A 19,633-nucleotide genomic window follows, 5' to 3' on the forward strand; every position below is an offset into this window, starting at 1 on the left:
AACATGAATCACACGGTGACATCTGGCCATCTCTGTCATTCTGAAAAACCGTGGAGGTCCATGAAGCCACTGCTTCCCCAGGCACAGGATCAGATGTCAGCATGAAGCAGGACATCAGCTTTGCCACACAGACCAGAGGAGAGTTGCTGCACAGAGTACGTAATGCTCTGCAGAAGCTCCTGGGAGACCCTGGTCACAGTTTGTGGGCTACCACCACTTACTTCACCTTTCAGAAAGGCTCTGCAGTGTTCCAGTCCTCAAGAGGAAACGGATGGTCACTGGGGCAGAGACGCCTTGCTCAATGACGCTGAAGTCCATGTCTTTAGGACTAAAGGTGGAATCACCTCCAGAAGGAAAATGTTTTATAATTAGGATTACCCGAGAAAGGGTGAATCCTGAGCTCTACATGGGGCTGAGGAAAGCCCCACATCATAGAACATGCACCTTTGCAGCAGAGACTTTGCAGCTTTCTGGGGTGACGCTGGGGAGTTCCCAGGAAGCAAAGAACCTAGGAAGAACACACCTTATAAACCGACAAATGGTAGCTGCGTGCTATTCTCTGTGCTGGTAAATGAAATTATTTTAGAACACATTTTTATTAAGGACACAGAGCACACTCCAACACAGTCCAGTGAGCTGACATGGGTTAAACACGACAGCACTCAGCAAAGACAAGACCAGGTTCAGTGTCAATACGTGACACAATTCGTGACGCAACTTTTCATTACTGAATGAGCCAAACGCAACTGATTTCCAGAACTGACAGCCACCTCTCCTGCCAGCCTTTCAGAAAGAACCACCTTGAACAACTCACCTGCTTTGGAGTGTGCTTTCAATAGTCTCATGACAAAGACAAAGGGATAATTTTTATATTCTAATATAACAAAAGGCACCAAGTGCACCATTTTATATCAAATACGTATCAACTCTTGCCCTCAAACAGCTCTTCTCAGGAAGCCACATCTCGTAAGAGTATCTCAAGTTGGAAGGGATCCATAAGGATCATCAAGTCCAACTCCCTGCTCCTCGCAGAACCACCTAAAACTAAACCATATGACTAAGAGCATCATCCAGATGCTCCCTGAACTCTGCCAGGCTTGGTGCCATGACCACTGCCCTGGGGAGCCTGTTCCAGAGACCAACCACTCTCGCAGTGAAGAACCTCTCTCTAATGTCCAATCTGAACTCTTGTTTCCATTCTGGGGTATAAAAGGCAGACTTTGAGCACAGCTCTCTGCTGCACTGAGGCCCTCAGCAGCAGTTCCTGCTAAAACAGCAGGAGGTCGTCCCAGAGGCTAAGAAGATCCCTATGCCAAGAGGGCAGTGGGGACTCAGACCACAACAGTGAGGTAAACAAACCCGACCAAACCTTCAGCGCCGGAGTTTTTAACGCTAACCACCAAACATGTCTGTTCTACCACAAAATGTAATGCAGTCAGCGTTCAGTAAGCAGCAAGCACAGCTCCTTGCTCAAAACTACTGCTTTTCTCATGACGTGAGCTCCCCATTGCATCATTATCTTACCTTACGCTTCATTTCGTCATCCTCTTCTATCCTAGCGCCGCCAGCATCGCTGAGGACAGGACTCAGAAGAGGGGATGAACCCTGGCCGGCTGCGTTCAGGTTCACCTGAAAAGTGGGGTTCAAGCCCAGGGGACTCTTCAGCACGAGGGACGAGAGCTGAGGATGGTTCACGGTGAGGCCTGGGTGGGAAAAGAACGAGAAGATGGAGTGGAAAAGGGGAGAAAATGGTTTCAAAGATAGCACATCTAAGACCCACTGTTGTAAACCATAACTGCAATCTCACATTATTTAAAAAAAGTCAAAAGAAAAAAAAAAGGCACATACATCTAAAGTGCAAACGGAGCGTTCCCTGCAACTCAGCCGCGACATGGCAGCGCAGTAAGGACAGACACCTTTGAAACTACATTTAATGGAAAAGGATAAATTGTTTAGCTTCTAGGAAACAGTACTCGAATTCTGCTGGATTTTGTTGAGCAGGGTTTGCAGCACAGGATTATACTGCGGTAACACGAATACAGCTTTTATTTTTTCCTTTTTAAAATAAGAATCACTTTCCACCCCAGGGAAAGGTTAGGACAAATCATCCCACTACTCTCCATTCCGGAAGATAAGGCTCATTAAAAATACATTCAGAAATCAGGGAGTCTCCAGAGTTGCATCAATGGACAAGGTAAACGTATTGCTATGCAAAAAAAGGGAGCATGCAAAAGATTTCACTCCTGGCTTTTCGAACTATACAAATAAACTACTGATCTCAAAGGAAAGCAATTTTGCAGCACTGCGTATTAACTGCATGGACACCATCCTCTCACACAGCAAAACCTGTCAGAAGCAGTAGTAACTTGCACTGCTTTGCTTTACATTATTAATTGCCAATTTTTTTTTACATTATTACTATTTCATTTCTGGACCCTTCAGAGATTTTGGACATGATTAAAGTGAATTTTAGCCTACAAACAGTAGCTGCCCTCCTCTCTCCTGCAGACCCTCCTTGAGGCGTCACAGTGAAAACGACTGGTCAAGAGCTCTGCTTTTTGGGACCAAACAAAGGCAACAGACACTCCCATTTCTCACCCTACACCCACAGAATCCCTATTAACCTCACCTACTCTTTTTCCCTGCTCTTCCCTACGATAAACAGACAAGCTTCGTCAGATCAGGCAACTGCATGGGTACCAAGCACTTCAGCATCTCCTGCTTCCACCGCGCGGCTCAAACCCTCAGCCACGCGCATGATCCTCCCCAGCACCATTTGTTGTGCATTACAAGCAGCGAGCGAGGGCTGAATCACCCCACCCAAGGCAAACAGGAAAATCGACAGCGAAACCAAAAATGCCAACTCATCAGTTACCAGACTACTTAAAAATCATCCCAAAAGGTTTTAAAAAAAACCCCAATCAGCCCCCGTGGATATCTCTGGACACAGCCACAGGGCACGGGTGCTGGAGGAGCTGGGAGCTTTGGGATTCGCTGTGGGCAAGAGCAGCCGCCGCTCCCAGGCTCGGGAAGCCAAGGCAGGGCCAGGCGCTGGCGGCAGCGAGGGAGCCACGCTCCCGTTTTCACATTGACAAACGCAGGAAGCTAAACAGTGCTGCGCTCCGTCACCTGGAAGAGATTCCCATCATCCAGGCTGCGGAGTTAACTATTAATATGCTCGGCACACGCCGTCACTCTGGAGCCAGTTTTTGTTTCGGCCTGAGCGTTTCTGTCGCTCCCACTGCTTTTAAGATCAGCAGAGGAAAGCAACACCACCTGGCATTTGCTGCACCTATACAAGGACAGGAGATTATTGTGAGTTTGCTTTTACATGTCAGGGATGCTGGAACAACAGCTTAAAACCTACAAGCGTACAGGGGTGAGGAGCTGCTTTAAATTCCTGGAATTTAAGATGATGTAGCGACATGTTCCCAAATCTGTAACTTGAATTGCTTTTGATACAAGGGGAACAAAAGGGATGTAACTTGCTACACACAAACTTCACTGCCTGCTTCTTTCAACTAAGTTGTTCCAGTTTTTATCACTTTCAACAGCAGCAGCTGGCCATTAAATTAATTTCAAACACTTGCTCATTTATATCTGAGACAGCCAGAACCCTGTTGCCCGAAGCCCAAGTGGTTTATGAAAATGAAGGGTATGTTCAGCTCCTGGAGAAGCCCGAATGGAGCAGAGCCTGCAATGCAGCACCACGGGGCTCCCTCTCTCCCCACACCTGGGAGGGGGCCAACCCACAGATGCAAACGCCCATCGTTGCTCCAGGGGTGGTAGCGCCCTTCCCCTCACGCAGACAGCTACGGGAGGACACCACAGAGCCGCCCTTTACTTCCCATGGATGAGAACAATAAAGAGCTCAGGACGGAGCTGTTACAGCTGCAATGAGTGTCAGGATGTCCACATGAGTGGCAGATTCTGTCAAGGGATCTTCCACAGTTAATGTGATTTCTGAAATCTGTCTTTTCTAGAAAGGACTGTAAAATGTCTCAGAGCAGCTCAAGTTAGCTTTTTTGCTAACACTTGTTTAAATGCTTGATATAAAGTCAGTACAATGGAGTATCTTGGCAGATGACGTTACAAGCATATACTGAAATTTTCATTCTCATAAGCCAACGGTGTTTCTCCACTGGAGCAGCACACGTGGAGCTCCCAGTTGAGCTGGCGAGATGTGAAGCGACTCTCTGCTCTCCTGGGGAAGGACGGGAAAGGAAGAATCCATGCAACAGTCAGAGTAGCCATAGCTGCTTTCAACAGCTGTTCAACGTAGAAAACTTCTGATCAGGGAGAAATATTGGTATGAAGATCAAAGTGTGTGAATGATTTCCTTCGACATTCAACCCTGGTGCATCCTGCAGGGACATTAAAAAGGACAATTCTCTGCAAGGGATGGGTCCACGGTTCAGCAGTTCGCATGAAGGGGAAATCTGTTCTCCACACGTAAGTCGTAACAGCAGCATCCCAAAGCAGGAAGCCTGGTGGTAAGCAGGAGTCCGGGTGTCCATGCAATGACATGGGTATCCAGCAAGGGAAATCAGAACCCCACACATGTGGCTGTGTTCTGCACACGACGGCTTTCTGCTTTCACAGCACACACAGATGCACTCGACTCAAAGCAACATAGAAAAATGTGACAGTTTGGTGTAAGACTCCACATACTCAAAGATCTTTGAGAATACCAAACAAAACCACAGTTTCATTAGAAGACCAGCATGTATATAATTGAAAAAAAAATAATCAAATTCACCCCCTGTAATAAAATGTTTTAACATGCTATGGTCTGACATCTCCTGACATCTCCTGACACTCGCAAGGAAGCCAAGAGTCAATTCTGCCCAATAATTCCTCCTTGCTGAAAAGCAAAGGGTTTTGAGTGTTTTCATTGTTTTGTCACTCAGCAAACATAATATGGAGAATTTTTTTTTAAATTTGTCAATTCAAATTAGCCCAGAAACCTGCTCAGTTTACTTACACAAGTACTACTGACTTGTTTTTTAAGCAAATGTTTATGTGATTCAGGAAAAGAGGATTTACCCAGACATTGGTCACAGACTCCTGAAGGAGAACTTTCAACCTAGAAAATACGCAATTGCTTCCATACCCTATGCCTGCAATAAAGGATGGGCTTCCAATAAAAACAAATATACAGGAGAGTTTGAGGGACAACACAGTTTGAAAGAAAACATCCCCACAATAAATATAATTCCTGTAACAAAATCTGAACTTTCAGTCCCATTTGTCTCCCAAGCAGAAGGTCTGCACCAAACAGTCCTTTCAAAAGCTCACACCAGTATTGGCCTCAGCTGTGCTCTGCTTTCCACAAAGGGGTACAGGAGGAGAACTGGCTGGGCAGAGCTGGTAATTAAACTCTAAGATGCCTTGACTAGGAGAGCAAATATTTATTCTATTTCAAACACAAGGGTAATGAAAAATAAAGCTAAAAAGCCCATGTTGTCATTTATATCAAAGGTTTCCTTATTTTATTGCATAAACAATTGAAATTATGAATTAGTACAAATCTGTAGGTTCATAACCGGCAATCTGAACAGACACAAAGATATTAAAAATCCCAACAAGTAATTCAATAAAACATTTACCGTATAAAAGATAAAGTTCAAGAGATCAATTAAAAATTCCAGCCCTCTTTGTTTTCTCACCATAATCCTTTCCTGAAAAGAGTAGCACCTATTTAACTGGGGAGTCGCTCTAACGAAGGCACGCATACCCTGTCTGCATTGCTAAACAGGCACGTCGTGTTCCTTACCGAAACTGCTGCGCTCTCGGCTGCCGTCCCAGCGCCAGCTGAATATCGTGACTTTGGCAAATTTCTAGCAAAGCCTTCCCCACAAACCAGGTTCAATTTCTCACGCTTCAAATTCGAAACCTGCAAAGCTACAGCTCACCCAGTGGACTAATCCCACGAGCAGGTAATGAATGAAGTGGATTTTATGATACATGTTTGGAACTGTGAAGTCTCCCCATACTCCCCCAGCGAGTGTATATGTATACCCGTACGTATACACATGGCATTTGTGACAGGTGCAGTGTCAGAGCTGTTATAAACTACAGGTAGTGACAGCTAAAGGACTACAATGAGAATCGTATTGTGTACTTATTCGTTCAATCAATACCAGATAATTATGGCTTGGTTTTGCATGTTTTGCAAAATGACAATAATGGGAATGACTTACCGACAGGTTTGCACCAGAAAGCATAAAATTATAATGACTTTTATTAGTGTCTCCAGGAAATCTTAGCCTTATCAAGATTTGCAACTAAACAAAAAACTACCAACACCAAAAAAAAAAAAATCAACGCCAAACCAAAATCAAGCCACCAACCAAAAAAAAAAACACCACTCCTTAAACAAAATCACCTATGACCACAATACAAATATACACAGGAAAAAGGAGATCAATACGTGGGATTATCTAGCAACTCTGAAATTCGCTGGAAATTAAAGTGAAAGATGAAAGCAAAGCAATATTATCGCCCTATTCCATCCTAAGATAAAATACGATACGTCCTGGGAGATATACAGCGTTATTACTGGAATAATGAACGAGTACTTTAAAATGACAAAGTCTACACACAACAGATAGCACAGGCTAGGAACATTTACCAATGTTTAACCAGGTGGAGGATAGGTCACAGAATATCCTACAACCCCTGTTCTGTGCAAATTAAAGGAGCTCCACTAACTGCGTACATGAAGATCAGAAATGTCCTGGATGTAGTGCTTCCATTTAATAAATGTGCTTAAATGTAGAGTGGCTGTGAGCACACACGTACAGGAATATGGGTGCAAAGTAAATCACCCATTCAGGACATGCATTTCTCCGTGTCTTTTAGTCGCACTGCAACGTGCAGGTTAAGCACTATAAGAGAGCTAAACCCACCAGCCTAATTCAGTTTGGGAAGCCACTAATACTGACGTGCTTTCTACGGCTGCAGGGATTTGCTAAAATAGGAACCCAGAGCAGTGGAAGGATGGGAACCAGTCCCAGTTCACTAGGGAGCAGGAGCAGTGGCTCCGTTTCCCTTTGCTGAGCCACTGCTGCAAGGGCCGGCGGACGCACAGCCTGGAGTGGGAGAACCAGCCTGGAAACCCCAGCTGTTCTCCATTCTGGAAAAACATGGCACTAAAACTATATAGAAATGTAAGTACCTGTATGTGGCTCTGCCCAGCCTCCTGCAGACGGGGGCAGAACATAAACATGGAATAATGTAACGTACCTGCAGAGTGACAGTGTCAACCACTCACTTGTCAGGGACACGTGAAGGTTTGCACCTCATCTCCTTCTACCACAGCTCCTCAAATGCTTTCTTCTCAAGGCAAGTACACCTATGAAATTTCCCCCCTTTTTCATGCCACACAGTTCCCGCAGCAGCTTTCACTGCGTGGGGCCTGCCAGGGTCCCAGCTCTCTCGGCAAGGTGGCCAGCACCAACTCCAGAGCTGCCTGCACACTGCTCGCCTTCTTGGAAAGAAAACTTGTGTGCTCGGGAAATAAGAACAGAATCAGTACCAGGACCTGAGTTTTAGTAGCACTGACACTGGAAAAAGAAAATAAAACAAGCACAGGGAGGAACAGTGAAAACTTAGCAGCATTGCTGGTACTTGGGACACTAAAATAACTCAGTCAGTGCCTGAGTTCATGGCAAAGCACCGAGTCAGCCCGTTTCCCTGCAGGCAGGCTGCTTGTCTCTGTGTCTCTATGGGCAGATGAATCTGAAGTTACCCCTCTGCAGGAAATGATGAAGAACCTTTTTTCTCACAGCTTTCTTGCTATCATAGAAACTCTTACTTACGAACTCAATTTTCTCCTCTTTCTGGGAACCCACAAATAAACCAACAAAGTTAAGCATGCAACTAGGCCCTCAGAAGCCACACAGCTTTGAAAAGCAGAAAAGCCCAGAAGAACCCACGACAGCTACGTGGTATCGATCAGCGACAGCACTGACATAACCAGCAGTTATATGTGAAGGACCAGTGCTCCTGGTGACCCCCCTAACTAAAACCTTCATCCAAACAGCTCCGCAACTGGGTCAAAGCTCCACCCCACCCCACCCTCATCTGTGGCTCCACATTTCTTGCTCTAAACTAAAGGACCAAGTACCCAGTCACTCCCATTCCTTTAGAAAACAAAAGGGGCATTACATTAAGACTCCTACTACTGTTTGGGTTGCGTTTTTTTTAAATCCCTGAGATTTATAATTGCCAATAAAACATCTGCACAGTTGCAAAATACAAGAAGAAAAACACTGAAGACATCTTTTAGAACTAACTGCGGTGCAAGCAAACATACTGACAAGCCTTCTCTCAGGATTGCCAAGTGTGTTTGCTGAAAACACAGGCAGCTTTTTCCCAAGATCCTCTGAAAACCTACAGAATTTAGTTGGATTTATTCTGACATTAAGCAATTCTAACAAACTTGGAGAGACTGTGATCGAGGCATGAAACACAGAGGCAGACATGGCTATATGTAAATAGCTGAATCCTGAATCTTTTTAAAAAGATCAAAGAAATGAACAGCCTTCCTCTAAATCTTCATTGACGTATTTGTCCCTGACTCCATAACCTGTAAGAGACTTTGCAGACAGAAGTCTACTTCCTGTTTTTGTGTTTTTAAGCTACATAATAAAGTCCATGGTGGGAAGGAAATCGGACAAACCGCCTAAAAGCATACATAAAGATATCATCTTTGGACACAACTGAAGACTTTCTCCAAGCACCTGTTTAGAAATGTCCTATTTCACACCCACGCCATCCCCTCCACAGGTGTGAATAAAGCCACACAAAGAGCCAGAACACAAATCCAACAGAAGAAAAAAGAAATAAAGTGAATCAAACCATCAAACTGCTGCACATTCCTGTAGGTCCAAACTAAGACTTTGTCCTGAATGTGCTTTGATTTTTCTGTGTCACTGGCAAAGGCAACAGGTTTCTTAGGGAACATCAATTCCACTCAAATCAGAGACCACAACATAAAGGCAAGTGCTGGGAAGAACAATCGTACCTTGGCAAAAACAACGAGAAGAAATGGGTGACTAAAGGAGGTTTTACCTCCTCGTGTTCCACCGTACCTTGAGAGGAACTCCCTTGATGTTTTACTTATCTGGATTTTGAGAAATAGTAATTTTTAAATATTTGAGTAAATAATGAAAGCCTTTTAACGATATATCAAGACCACACTTAAGACGACTGCTGTGAATAATACTGAGCATGAAGTGCTGTAACTGTAAGCTGCTCACTCTGGAGGTGTTGACTGTACCAGCACTGTGCTCTCTCCTTCTGGAAACAGCAAAGGGCTCAAAACTGCACAGCAGGGAACCCCAAAACCCAGCGGCTGAAGGAGACGACACGTTCCATCACAATGATGCAGTCAGGCTTTACAGATTTCACATTCTTGCTCGCACAAAAGCAAAATACTCTAAAAAATGCTATTAGGAGCTGAAGCTCGGAATTTCACCCCTCTAATCCATCCCGTTGGCAGACAGCAAGGACATTTCACAACTTTTACTGTTTCACCTCAATAAACGTTGCCAAATCAGATGTGACCAGTTCAGTCACTGCCTTTTCAATTACACTTTCAACCTTACAGACCAAGTCTCACGTCAAATTCACCTGACTAAAACAAGCTACAAAAGCAGTGAAGCTCTAACTGCTTCTACAGTATTCACTCCTCCTAACGTCTCAATTTCGCAGAAAGATTATGGTATTTTTCTGAATACAGCTGATATTTTAAAGAAAAAGTTCAAGCTACCACTGGGTTTACCACCACCCGTCTTCCACAGCTAAAGGAGACTTATGAATTCATTTCTGAGCATTCTTATGCAGAGTGATTAAATAAAGAAAAAGAAGTTGAGACAAAAATGCAACGGGGATTAAGTGCTTTTACAGTCTATGCATATATCTCCAAACTGCTGCGAAGCAAAAGGGCACTTGTTTGTTGCTGGGCTGCTGAAGGCACTTCAAAGTCAGAAAATACAATGATTGTCTTCACAAGAAGTTTTGGCAACTGCTGGTTTTGATTGTGTACGCATTCCCTCTTCTAAACTACCACATAGGTTATTTACTCTTTGATGTACACCACAGACATGTTGCATAGGTTGATATTTTAAAACTTTCCTTCATAACTGATTTGAAGATTGTCTATTTTTTTTTGATTGTGGAAACAAAAAAACCAAACCCAAAACTCTGTTTGGGACTCTCAGTGCAGGAAAATGTAATTTACTGGATGCGGCTGCTTGTTAGCGAGTACGTGCAAAAGTGACTGTTGCATCTGGGTGTTGGACGAACAGCATATGATACCAGTCTCTTACAGATATGTTTATAGCCAAAGTAATCCTTCGGTGTAGTGTGATTTGTGATGTCTGCATGAGCCAGCTGATGATACTTAACGTCTCTGAAATCAGTGGTTTTTCCTAAATGCAGCACTTTGCAAACATCGTAGCCCATTACGACACATTCTGGATGCAGTGTGATGCATGTCACGCAGCACCAAAGCTAGGATGCTTTGAGGGGAACTGAAGAGGTACATTAAAAAAAATTAAAAAATCAGCTGCATTATGTGATTTAAAATCCAGCCACTGGATTAAAGTTTTTTGCTTCAAGTGACTGACACCACACCCTTTTGACTTCTAAGCCTGAACAGCATAGAAGGACCCATCACAAAAATCAAGAGTCAATCAATTGACGTGTGCCTTCTCTGTCCAGTCTTCCTGCGTGAGATTTTTTAAATTATTCTGAAAGTCAAAAGCAAAGTTCTCACCGGTGGCTTGAGCAAAAGGGTTACTAAAGAAAAGGTTTACATCCAGTGGCGCAGCGGTTTCGGAGTCCCAGGAGTCCGTGTCCGTGCTGCTGGAGTCTTCCGTGGTGGTAGGCGGATAGCTCAGCTGCTCCAGCTGGTCGATGATGTCTGTGAACTGAAAGGCTGAGCTAGACTCGGAGCGGACCGAGTAGGCGGGGAAGTTCACCATGGAGCTGGCCTCTGAATGGTTGGTGGAGCTGTACGCGTGCAGGGAGGACGTCCCGTTCAGTGGCAAATTATTGAGGGAGCTGCTCTCGGAGCGGTTGTTGATGAGTGAACTTGTTTCGGATGGGCTCAGGAGGCTTTGCATCCTACTCGCTTGAGCCTTCACCTCAAACAGCTCTGAGGTATCTGATGGTCTCTCATTGCCATTGAAATCGCTCCCTTCTTCAAATTCAAACTCATCTTCCATGTTCATATCTACTGCTTCGGTTGAGTACCTGTCAGGGCTTGACTGAGAAGAGACCATGTTTTGCTGAAGGGCATCTGTAGTTAAGCCAGGCGACTCTGACACACACTGAGAAAAATCAGAGTCCTTTAACTCTAAACCACTGTACACATACGAAAACGCCTCAGAGCCCCCAGCAAAAAAGGACATTTCTGCTGGGTCATCATCAATAAATTCCTCTGACACCTGTAACTGCGAATTTGTCAATGTGAAAAGAGGGGCACCCCGACTGCCATGCTGATGCTCTTGTTCAGCAAGGAAAACACCTGTGGTAAAGTCATCCTCATCATTGTCATTTTTACATATAGCAACCCTGCTCTCCTTACTGCTCTTCTCTACATCTAGATCTAAACCACAACCACTCTCAATGACAGGACAAGCAGGGTTACAGTTTCCTGCAACACTATCAAACCCAACACCTTGGAGCATGGGAGATCCAGGCTGCTGCATCAGCTTCCTCCCTGCTTCTTCTCCTGGCGCTGGAGTAGTTTTTTCTGGAATCCGTGTGTACGGTGCTCGGGGGTCCAAAGAGGAAGGGCTGGTTTCTGCAAAGATGGGCAGGACAGGAGCAGGAGTGGCCGATGTGTGAACTGAGTGGAAGGGGGCAGCTGCTGAGGCAGGAGACCCCGGGGTTCTCAAGCCCTCAGTGAATGGGACACTCTAGGAGGGAAAAAAGGTAGAAACAACAGATAAAAAGATTTTTATAATGCATCAAAACGAACACAATAACCAGGCCCTGATGCAGAAGGAATACATGCTTCAAAAGAGCTCTCTTTACAGCAAACAAAACACTGGGTACAGAAACGGATCCAGCATCCCCAGTAAGAGGCAAGACCTTTTTTCCTGAGTTCTGATAACTGGGTGATAAGTTTTATCTCTGTATTTTATAGCCTCTACTGAAAAAGGACTCACAAGGGAAAGTAACACAAAAAGATGACAGCAAAATCATGTGATGCTTCCTTAACTTCCCACATGTAAAGCAAGCCTATCGGTGAAACTCTGTTTCTTGACCTGACTGCAGAAGGCATCTATAGAATGAACTCAGGACTTCCACAGAGAGCAGTTAGAAGTACCTGAAGATAAACTAATCCCCTGAAATAATAACATACTAGAAAGCATGACATCTTCTTTTCTGTTAAGCTGAACTGTGAAAAGCAAAATGCTACCCCCTGTAGACTCCACTGGCTACAGCTATCAAAACTGATACAAACCGTGCATCAGAAACACGGAAACACAGTTCCAGATGAAGAGTTCACTCGGATCACCGTTATTCATCGTCATTTTGGAAAGCTGTTTGTCAGCTTCCTTGACTGCAATACCAAGAGTGCCACAGAACTGACCTGTTTTGGCACGTCAGCATTCGAAGTGCGTGTGGATGCCCTGGCTTTGCTGTGTCTCCTGCAGAGAAGAGAGCATCCTGTGAGTTTCCAAGACATGAAGGAGCTTTCTCCCTTCCCCATTCAGCTATTTCCATCCTAGTACCCAACATAAATGTCTCAAGCTGTATTTTACCACATTCTGTTAATCACTAAGATTTTTAAAGTCACAAGAGTTGTAAATTAATCAGGAGTAAGAAGCATAAAGAAAATTGAATAAAGACCCAGATCATTCGTACCACTGAAGGAGAACTCAAGAGCAACTTGGGGCAGAAGATTAGACTAAATAGCACATTTAGATTAACTTCTTCCTTCGTCATCAGTATAAACATCTACAAATTAATGGCTTCAAAAGCAGAATGAGTTGATCTGTAACCATTTTACAAACAACTTACAATTCAGTCAACCATATAATTTCTGGCATATAAAGTTCTATATGTTACACCCCAAAAAGTGGTATCCAGCATCACATTCATGGTTAGATTCATTCTGTGTCAATAACTTACTAGAAAATCAATCATTCATATAGAAAAGGAGCTCCAGTGGAGTCCAAGAAATTAAAAATATTTATTAATACTAGATTAATGCGAACATCTAAAAATTCCTATTAAGCTCCTATTATTTTTAGATGAAAGTACATGAGGTGTTTCACCACACACAGACAGGATGGGTTCATAGTCAGGTAAGTATATGGCAATTTTATAATGAAAATGCACATTCTTCCTTTATTTATTAGAAATGAATGAGTACGTAAGGCCATCATTTCAGACTTGCAGACCCCAAGTTCAATTATGTGCTCTGCCACCGGCTGCTTATAGAGCTACGGTGACACACAGACAAGCCCTCACTAATTCCAGTGAATCTTCAAAAGATACTGAGCTCTTAGATGGCCAAGTCCCACACTGTCAACGAACACTAAAAAGTTACACTGAAAATTTCCTAAGATTCTTAAATTATCGCAAAATTATAAATCTCTTAAATTGAGTTTAGTTACCTTAAATTTGAGTTAGACCTTAGTAACTGAGAAGTCAGCAAACGACCATCCCTCCAAGCATCATTTAAAAACACCGAAATTCGGGAAATAAGGGCACTGGGGAAGTCTCAACTACATTTCATCTTATAAAATTACTTGTGCCTACCTTTCATACGGGGTTTTCTTCATCCCACTGTCCTTAATATAATCCACTAGTTGCTTCTGTGTTCGTCCACTGTGAACCCACAAAAGTACAAACGTTATGAAATGCAGCGGGTGAGAATTACAGCTGGAATGACTTCAGAATGCTTCTTCCTTTTGATCTCATTTTCTAAGATATAAAGAATTCAGCTTTAATAAATCTGCTGCGTTTCTCCCTACCTGTATCTGAATGATGACCCTCTGGTGAAGAACACTGCTTTAGCCTTTGGCTTTGGCTGATCAAAGAGCCTAAAGAACGTGTGATATTCAACACAGATTTTCCAGAAGTTTTTACACTCATCCCTACTTCCCAAAAGAAACTCCAGTGTATCTTGATACGGGCCCTGGGAACAAAACACAAAAGCTAAGTAGCACATAAAATGGCAGTGGAGGAGATAAGGAAAGTACAAATACATGCCAACAAAATGACTGAACTCCAGTGGGAGACTGTATTTTGCTAAGTCACTTCTCATACACCTTGAGGCAATGGAAGTTATTCTGAATGCAGTTGAAATAATTTAATAGCTTTCAAAAATATTTCTTTACGTTGGCAGTGTAAAAATGTTTAAAACGCACTTGACTTTAGAAACATGCTCAGTATAATTCACCTTAAGAAATACGGACCATTAAGTTAGTAATTTGAAAGAAATTAAAATATTTAAGTGAAATAGTAGCAACTTAAAAATACATTTTCCGTAGAAGTTCTGATGCTTGTCTTACTCCCTGAGATTTAGATGAGACTGGAAAATACTGCGTATGTCAGAGTACAGCTATTGCATGAATCTCTGTGAGACACATTACTACACACACAGACTGGGTGTTGTGCTTCAGGTTCCCTTGATACACAGAATTATATTTCAGCCACACTTTTTTTTTCCCCATTTTAATTCAATTCACACTTTTACCCAAACAGCAGAGAGTTACTATTTCAATGCTTAAGTTACCTTAGGTCATTGAAATGATAACGGATGAGAGACATCATGACAGCGTTAACCTCCGCTTATGTCCAAGGGAAATTGTAAATGCAACTTTTTCAGAGTAAAATTACTGAGACAGGATGCACCAAATACTTGGTATTTGGTTTTTTTTTTCCTGTCTTAGGTTTACCCATGTATATGCCTATGTCAAGGATAAGCTGAGGCTGATACACAAAACCTAAAAATCTAAGATGACAGACACGGGGTGAGAAAGGAAAGATTTTGACTTGGAATGATGAAGCTAAGCCTACCCCACCACTGAAGCTGTGCTATAAAATTAAAAACTCTAGAATTTTTCATAATAAAATTAAGTTTGGTTGGTTTTTTTTCCAAAACTGACCAGCCCACTATGACAGTAAAACTTACACAGACCTCTGGGTGGAGTTTAATAAGGAATCTTTTCCTCTTGAAGCTCAGTTTACGGACCTTCGACCAGTTGAAGGTGTTGATTTTCGTATTACCCTGAATTAAAACAGTAACAGTTAAGAGTTGGCAAAAGTTTCAGAAGTAAGAGCAGCACACAAAACTCTGCTGAGGGTGCACAGACACGTGCCTGTGCACACACACCACCCCCAAACCCATTCTGCTGAAATTTTATTCCCGGTGACAGTATTCTCTTAAACAATTTCATCTTTCAGCATAGGGACAGCTGCAAGGGCACGATGTCTGTCTGCGCAGACGCTAAAAAACTGAATGAAAACATAGAAAACCGGATGGGAAAGGAACATTTTAACCCCATCAATAGTTAGGACACTTTATGGTACAAGCAAGATGAGGGTTTCATTCTACTTAACACACTTTCCTTTCCCTTTGCACATCAGCCCCACAGCACTGACTCCCAAAGCATCAGGGAAGGACCCCATCAGCACCCCCCAGCAATTCTGCTGTCGCCCTCTACGAGCAAAAGGAGACGAAAAATGGCACTTCAAGAGAAAGACCCAAATGAGCTGAAATGATGGAAACTGCAGTGACTGAGAGGCCACTGGGGAGGACTAAGAGGAACTGTAGGACTGCAGCAGCTGAAGCACCTCCAAAGGGAAGCTGCCCCATCATAACAAAAAACAGGTAAGACACAAAATAAACAGAAAATGAGTGCCCAAGTGGAAATAATTGAGTAGGTTGGCTGCCTGTGTGCTTTGAGGGGAGGAAAACAATATGATTGCATTCATAAACAGAACTCTGATCATCGAGTTGCTTATTTGATATGACGAAAAGGAGCAATTCTAATCAGTCCGATCGCTCCTATGAATCTGCACTTCTATACACTAAGAAGAGCGTTAACCCAGCAAAAATACACTAAACATTAAAACAAGGGAAACTGAGGTGAAATTCTAGGATTACAGACCTGTACCAACTGAATTGATGATGTTCTCTGAACACATACATCACTTCCAAACAGGCAACAAAACCCCTTCTAATTCACTGTCACTAATGGTTTTGTGGGGCTTTGATGTTCTTCTCTCTTGCACCAACAAGGGCAAACTGCACCAGACAATATTTTGGGGGCTTAAATGACACTCCCTTGACCATAAAAGCATGCTAAGTTTTAAAATCACCAGAGACGCCTGAAGTTATAATGAGAGACTTCTCTCTCCACCTTACCTGGAATACCAGCACACCCATGTGCGACACAGCCAGATTAATTTTGGTGCCCTCTCGGTCTGATGCAAGGTGGAACCTGATGCCATACATCTCCAGTTTCCGAGCAATTTCAAGCACTTGAAAGTCAGATTCAGCAGAATCAGCAGGAGTTTGACCCCTATAGCAAGGAAGAAAAATAAATAGTTTTAAGAACAATCTGCTTCTACAGTATTGCCAACACGGCTAATGCACTTCACTCTGGCACTAAATGAGAATTTTCTATCTCATCTAGTTGGGCAGTTGCACTCAAAGTTAAGTATTACACTGAAATTTTTGTAAAAGGAGCAATACAAACGGCAGATGATCGACCTAAAATGCATCCCATAGACAGAGACACTGAAAAAATGTTAACTAGTTCAGAGCTTTTTCAGTTTAGAAACAGTAAGGTTGAACAAATCCAAATTCAATCCACAATGCTCCTTCTTCTGCTTGCTTGTACACACATTAATATTAATCAGATAAAAAGTGAGAGACAAAAGAGCTGCACAACATCCGGCACGACAGAAACAAAGCAAATCTGGCAGCAGAACAACCAGTTTCAGGCAGGATTTTGGGACTACATCTGGATTATTACACTACAACTATCGGGTGCAATGCATTCCCCCAGTCTTTGGCTGTATGATCCCCTCCTCTCCAAGAAGTCCAGAGAAAGATTTTTAAAATGGGTTCTGAAGCATCATCAGCTGCTGAAACGACTTTGAAAACAGGAGGAAGATGTACATGCATGGAGCACCTCCTTTTTGAGTGCGCACACAGTCCCAGCGAGCAATGCAGACTGACACAGACTCTGGCCCGCACCAGTCACAGATTCAGCCTTCATTTGTTTCTCCGCAAGTTTGCCAAAGATGAACTACTGACATTTTGTTTTCCTGGATGACAAAACAGTCCTGTATCTCCCCCCCACCCCCACCCCCCATTTTTCTCCATGAAGGGGAGTTTTCTGGATTGCAGTGCATTTTTCTCTGCATTTTTTGGTTGGCTTTCAGGAACAGGACAGGTCACCATGGACCCCACACATCTGGGCTCCTCAGCAGAGCCAGCACAGAGGAGACTGAGAGCCCACAGAGCAGGAGACATACAGTGCCCAAAACACCTCTTGCCCACGCCACAGAAGGCAGCGCAGGGCTCTCGTGCCACCAAGATATTCCATGGGCAAGGCCCCAACATATGGACCACCCCAAATACAGAATCATCGAATCATGAAGGTTGGAAAAGCCCCCTAAGATCAAGTCCAACCGCCAACCCAACCCCAACATGCCCACTAAACCATGTCCCCAAGTGCCATGTCTACACATTTTTTGAACACCTCCAGGGATGGTGACTCCACCACTTTCCTGGGCAGCTCCTTCCAGTGCTTGACCACTCTTTTCAGTAAAGACATTTGTCTTGGTATTCAATCTAACCCTCCCCTGGCACAACTTGAGGCCATTTCCTCTCATAAATAAGTTCACAAGGCTTGAAATGCTCTAGCCAAGCACTGGTACTTGTATTCCTACACGTCAAAATGGTCCGGATCAGTTCAGGGGTCCTGATGGGGGGTTTAGGATATTCCAAGAACAAACAAATGTTGCTGTGGACATGAAGGAGTTCTTGTAACCGAACGTGCCCCAGTCATGCTGGAAAGTGAAAAAGTCCTGATGGCAAGCACAAGTCTGACAAAGGCAGTCTCTGAACTAAAAACACACCACATAGATGACACTGCTGGCCAATTTTAGGCATAACTGGGGTCCAGGGGAACCAGCGAAGGCATGAGAGCCTTCTCCTCTGCAAACTCCACAGAAGGACAAGCAGCCCAGGACCTACTGGGGCACCAGGAGCAGCGAGGCCGCTTCAGCCACAGCTGGATGAAGTGACCGCTGCATCCCTCCTGAAAACGGTGAGAAATCACAGAGACTATGGTCCTTCCACACAAGTGCTGCACGAGCCACCTACGCTACTGCATCAATCAAATTGTTCCTGGAACATGCGCGTTCATGAGGATAAACGTAATGGCATAAGGGAGACACGGGGGATAAAAATTATTACTCCATTTACAACCAACTAGTGGGGAAACCAGAGTAGATTCCTGCACACACAAAGACAAATTTTAAAACTCCTGTTTCCAAGAAATGACCTTCCTTCCATAAATCTGTATTTCACCAAAACAGACAATAAACTAGTTCTAGCATGATCTATTTTTGTGTACTATGTAGTGCCAACCACAACACTGGTACTAAATAAATTCTCTCCTTCAAAATATCTCCTTCTACCTACCAATAGTCATGTTTTAGATTACAATCTAACTTTTTGCTCCATATAGAACAACTTTTTTGCTTCATACAGATACCTTTTAAATATAAAAACAGAATATTGAAGTGAATTATTGCATCTGAATTTATCAGAAACAGGGAAGATGACAATTCATATTAACTGCATGCAGGAACTGTCTCTAAAATTCAGAGTGCAATTATGAAACTTATTTAGTGTGCTAACATTTCAAAAATTGAAGTTGTTAGAAGAAACAACGCTGCTTTGATTCTTAGTAAAATGCTCCTTACACTAAAACACACACACACACAAAATGCACTGAGAAAGTAAGCCTGAACGCACACATCTGACGACAGGATTTCAACAGTTTTCTATTGCTGTATTCATTCTGGAGGGAAAAAAATAATTTAAAACACTACAACAGGAAATCCAATTTATTTTTTCTCTCCAACTGGAGAAAGCAGGGATTCAGTGAAGTTCCTAACTTTATAAGTTCAGTCCATAGTTCCAACCTTACCCAAACATCAGTATTACATGACCACGTGTGTATAAAGGGATTGTAAAGAGCAAACACAGAGGAACAAAAATCTGATTTCACATGGAAAAGGCAATGTCAAACTACAGAGAGAGTCGTCTTGTTGTATTTCTACTGGTGTTACCTCCACGCGTACTGGCTGTGTCTGGTAGCTTAAACTGGTAAAGCAGATTTCTCTTCCCCTTACTGAAATGAGTAATGCTGAAGGAAGTGTTTTTATACCAGCTTTAAGTGTTCCCAGCATTTCTTCCATAGATTCCTTAACTGTGCCAAAATAGCTGAAGTACCATGGTTCCTGTTTATTAAACATATACAAGACAAAAAAAAGTAGATGATAAATACTGATTTTGGCCAGGGGTTCCCAAGTTACACTCCAAGAGCACTGTGCTAACTCCCACCCACACTAATTC

General features: G+C 43.1%; 1 protein-coding gene across 1 annotated transcript in view; it reads right to left on the minus strand.

Annotated features, from left to right (window-relative positions):
• Positions 1–19,633, minus strand: part of FARP2 (FERM, RhoGEF and pleckstrin domain protein 2) — a 66,341-nt gene that overhangs the window by 16,772 nt on the left and 29,936 nt on the right. Inside the window, exons 7-14 of the mRNA XM_010178612.1 lie at positions 16,403–16,559; positions 15,167–15,262; positions 14,004–14,167; positions 13,789–13,857; positions 12,614–12,671; positions 11,691–11,933; positions 8,866–8,872; positions 1,525–1,703 (exon numbers count right to left, since the gene is read on the minus strand). Of these exons, the coding sequence (XP_010176914.1) occupies positions 1,525–1,703; positions 8,866–8,872; positions 11,691–11,933; positions 12,614–12,671; positions 13,789–13,857; positions 14,004–14,167; positions 15,167–15,262; positions 16,403–16,559 (973 nt within the window). The remainder of the gene's footprint in view (positions 1–1,524; positions 1,704–8,865; positions 8,873–11,690; positions 11,934–12,613; positions 12,672–13,788; positions 13,858–14,003; positions 14,168–15,166; positions 15,263–16,402; positions 16,560–19,633) is intronic.

This window comes from Mesitornis unicolor, unplaced genomic scaffold (genome assembly GCF_000695765.1).
Source record: "Mesitornis unicolor isolate BGI_N332 unplaced genomic scaffold, ASM69576v1 scaffold13132, whole genome shotgun sequence".
NCBI lineage: Eukaryota > Metazoa > Chordata > Aves > Mesitornithiformes > Mesitornithidae > Mesitornis > Mesitornis unicolor.